This window comes from Agrilus planipennis, unplaced genomic scaffold (genome assembly GCF_000699045.2).
Source record: "Agrilus planipennis isolate EAB-ADULT unplaced genomic scaffold, Apla_2.0 scaffold1, whole genome shotgun sequence".
Taxonomy (NCBI): Eukaryota; Metazoa; Arthropoda; class Insecta; order Coleoptera; family Buprestidae; genus Agrilus; species Agrilus planipennis.
Window position 1 is genome coordinate 2,184,196 of NW_020442466.1, and position 3,214 is coordinate 2,187,409.

At 35.8% G+C, this 3,214-nt stretch overlaps 1 protein-coding gene and 1 long non-coding RNA gene across 4 annotated transcripts in view; one reads left to right on the top strand and one right to left on the bottom strand.

The window, feature by feature from the left end:
• The window catches only part of LOC108734723 (transmembrane protein 136-like), a 21,552-nt gene that overhangs the window by 3,299 nt on the left and 15,039 nt on the right, over positions 1-3,214 (bottom strand). Inside the window, exons 1-3 of one of the 3 annotated variants that reach the window (XM_025981178.1) lie at positions 2,758-2,902; positions 2,327-2,705; positions 1,983-2,200 (exon numbers count right to left, since the gene is read on the bottom strand). In XM_025981178.1, the coding sequence (XP_025836963.1) occupies positions 1,983-2,130 (148 nt within the window). In that variant the 5' untranslated portion in view covers positions 2,131-2,200; positions 2,327-2,705; positions 2,758-2,902. Of the gene's footprint in view, positions 1-1,982; positions 2,201-2,326; positions 2,706-2,757; positions 2,903-3,214 lie in introns of those variants that run through there. The other 2 variants (XM_018466374.1, XM_025981179.1) reach the window with 2 other exon arrangements.
• The window catches only part of LOC108734733, a 13,330-nt gene continuing 12,332 nt past the window's right edge, over positions 2,217-3,214 (top strand). The window contains exon 1 of the long non-coding RNA XR_001937432.1: positions 2,217-2,306. This is a non-coding gene — a long non-coding RNA (uncharacterized LOC108734733). The remainder of the gene's footprint in view (positions 2,307-3,214) is intronic.

Genomic DNA, 3,214 nt, shown 5'->3' on the forward strand with positions numbered 1-3,214 from the left:
TAGGGTAGGTTAGGTTAGGTTATCGGGTTTTGTTCAAGTGACCACCCTCTTTCGATCCCCCACCTCCACCCGCTTGAAAATATTTTTTTTATTGAATTTTATTTGAACTATAGTGTATGAAAATTGTCAAAATAATCAACTTTCAACCCCCATAACTTTTTATGAGGATGAGACCGCCGCAAATTTTTTATGGGGTTTTATTCAGATGACCACCCTCTTTCTATCCCCCCTAGCCCCACTCCCTTAGGGGTGGGGGGCCATCATCTAACCCCCATAACTTTTTATGGGGGTGAGACCGCCACAAACTGTTTATGGTACAGTGGTGGGGGAGATCTCCTCTTTCGATACCACCAACCCACCCCAAAGGTGAAAACATTCTGGATTATTTAAACAAAAATATCTCTATCGTTTTTACTATCAGATACAGAATAACAGTTTTTGGCATTTTATTAAAAACATATAACAGGCTCAATTTCTCTACATGTAATTACTAATTCCCGAAAAAAAAGAGAGAATTAGGCAGATTTAACGTCAAAAGATCTTTGTTGATCTGCATTTTAGGAAAAAGTGATCAGTCACCAAATCAAAAGTATGACAAGAGACGAAACGTCGAACACTTTTGACGCCACCGTGTTACGTCATGGTGATTTCATCAAAAAGACGCGATTTGAATCCGGAAATCCAGTTTCATCAGACAATAGCCGCGAATGCCTAAATCCTAAAGTCCTACAATCTTCGTAGATCTGAAAAAATGTGCTGTCCTGTTCTTCAAACATTATCTTAAACTAGACTTTCAAATCTAGACAGTTTCGTCAAGGTCTTCGTTTAAATCATTTTTTGTTTTGCAGATATGTCAACTAACCCATTCCCAGCAATTACAATAAATCCNGCTTTAAATAAAATGGAAGCGGTACTGACAGATTAGTTCTGTATGAAAATAAATAAAAGTAAAACTAAAATACTGGTATGCAAGGGAAGAAAAAGTAGGGAAAAAGCGAATATAAAAAAAAAAAAACTTTTGGGTGTTTCATTCCCACCAGCCAGTAATGCTGGTGGGCGGGCAGTCCCTCCGGACTATGCCGGAAGGTAGGGCGGAAGGCCCTATTCAGCCTGCTTTCAGGAATAGTGGGAATGGGTGGGTGGTGGTTCGGGTGAGAAAGATGAGACGGACGAAATGAAGACAGAAGAGAGTGAAAGATTATCTGTGGAATATTACTGACTCAGCATTTGCCTAAGTGATCCAAGGAAACCACAGAAAAACTTGGACCAAGGCAGACGGACCGACGGATAAGTGAGGATGGAAGGAGTAATAGGGATATAAAGCAGAGGATAGCGCAGGGTCGTAGCGCCCTTAATAAAAAGAACTCACTTCTATGCTCGTGAACGGTTAATTTAGAAATTCGAAAAAGGTTGTTAAAGGTGTATGTTTAGAGCACGGCGTTGTACGGATGCGAAACATGGACAATGGGCGCGGCGGAAAATAAAAGATTAGAAGCCTTTGAAATATGGTGTTATAGGCGGATGATGAGGATAACGTGGGTAGAAAAGGTTAGAAATGAAGAGGTATTAGCAAGAATAGGACAGAGGACAGAGGACATAAAAGTCAATAAAAAATAGTTGAGATAGGTTCGTAGGACACCTTCTCATGCATGAAGGTCTAGTCAGAGACATATAAGAGGCAGAAACAGGAGTTAGGAGGGGTAGAGGTAGATCTAGATTAGATTACAGATCGCAAATAGTTACGGATTTGGGCTGTTCTAGTTTTAGGGAAATGCGAAGATTAGTTCAGGATAGGTAAGAGTGGAGGTACGTGTCCAACCACTCTTAGGACTGACGACCCTATGATGATAATGATGATGATGATCTTTTATTAGCTGTTTTGTACATAATTAATTTATTCAAAAGCAAGGAGACTTAGGGATGGGAGTTGTGTTACACTGCATTTTTTGTAAAACGTTAATTACCAATCACTATATTAATACCTGCTACAATTCTACTTATGTATTCCGGGGATTTCTCTTGCAATACATTTCTTAAGGAAAAGTAAAACAAGGACCAGGCGATGAAAGCTGCCAATATGGCTCTCCATGAGGACAATTCGTCAATACTGTATGACAGGAAATCAATCATAACTTATTGCCACTGACACATCAATTCAGTGGGTTAACGTCAACGAAAATATTTTTAATGTTCATCGAACCTAAAACAGTTGATAGATTATTTACCTGACAACACTTGCTTTTAATGGTTTCAAAACCTCGATAATTTTTGTAAATTATAAAGAAACAGAGCATTTTATAACGAGCGTAAGTACTTTTCTGTGTACCTTTTATTCTGCCAGTGCCCTCAGCTCTTACATTTAGCCGAAGCTTCACTAAAATTTTGCAGTATGTCTCTTCGCTATTCATTGGGACTATTAATAGTAAATATCTTTTGATATTATTCCATTTTATTTGAAATAAAAATTGTTAGTAAATGAGCACCAATTGCGCTGTCAAAATGACAAAAATTTTGTTTGAATCTGTTGAGAGAAGATGGCTAGAATTTCTTGTATAATTTTGTAGTCCGTAATCGCAAAACACTGTTGCATATTATGTATATCACGAAATTACGAAATTTATACACTTATACCCACTACACATAAAAGGAGGTAGAAAAAGGTCCCAATACAACCTACCCTTCTGACCCATTTAAATACTTCTCATCTAAAAATAATGAATTTATTATTATTTTGAGACTTTAATCGTGTTTACTAACCAATTTTTGGTAACATGTATATCATAAAATTAGACAAACAGGATGTTTGTACTGCTTAACTGTAAAAATAGACAAGTTCTGATAGTGTTTTAACTAAGTAAATAAAACTAAAATGGAAACAGTGAATGTGATAACTGGCCTACTTTGGTATTTATAAAACTGAACTGGTTTTGTAGATATCGTCGTAATTCTTAATGAAACAGTTAATTATTATTATACTACCATTTATCAATATTTTAATAAATAGTATATAGATTAGATTATTTTCTGCAACTTGTTATAAATGCTTTTATAGTAAATTTGCAACATATATGTACTTACAAATATTTTCCAATTTTCATTGCCTTTAACTTATAAAAATAACGGTAAAGGTCTAGATAATAAAAAGTTATGGGGGTTCAAAATTAATAAATATGCCAATTTTTATACATTTCTAGGCATGTAAATATTTATATAG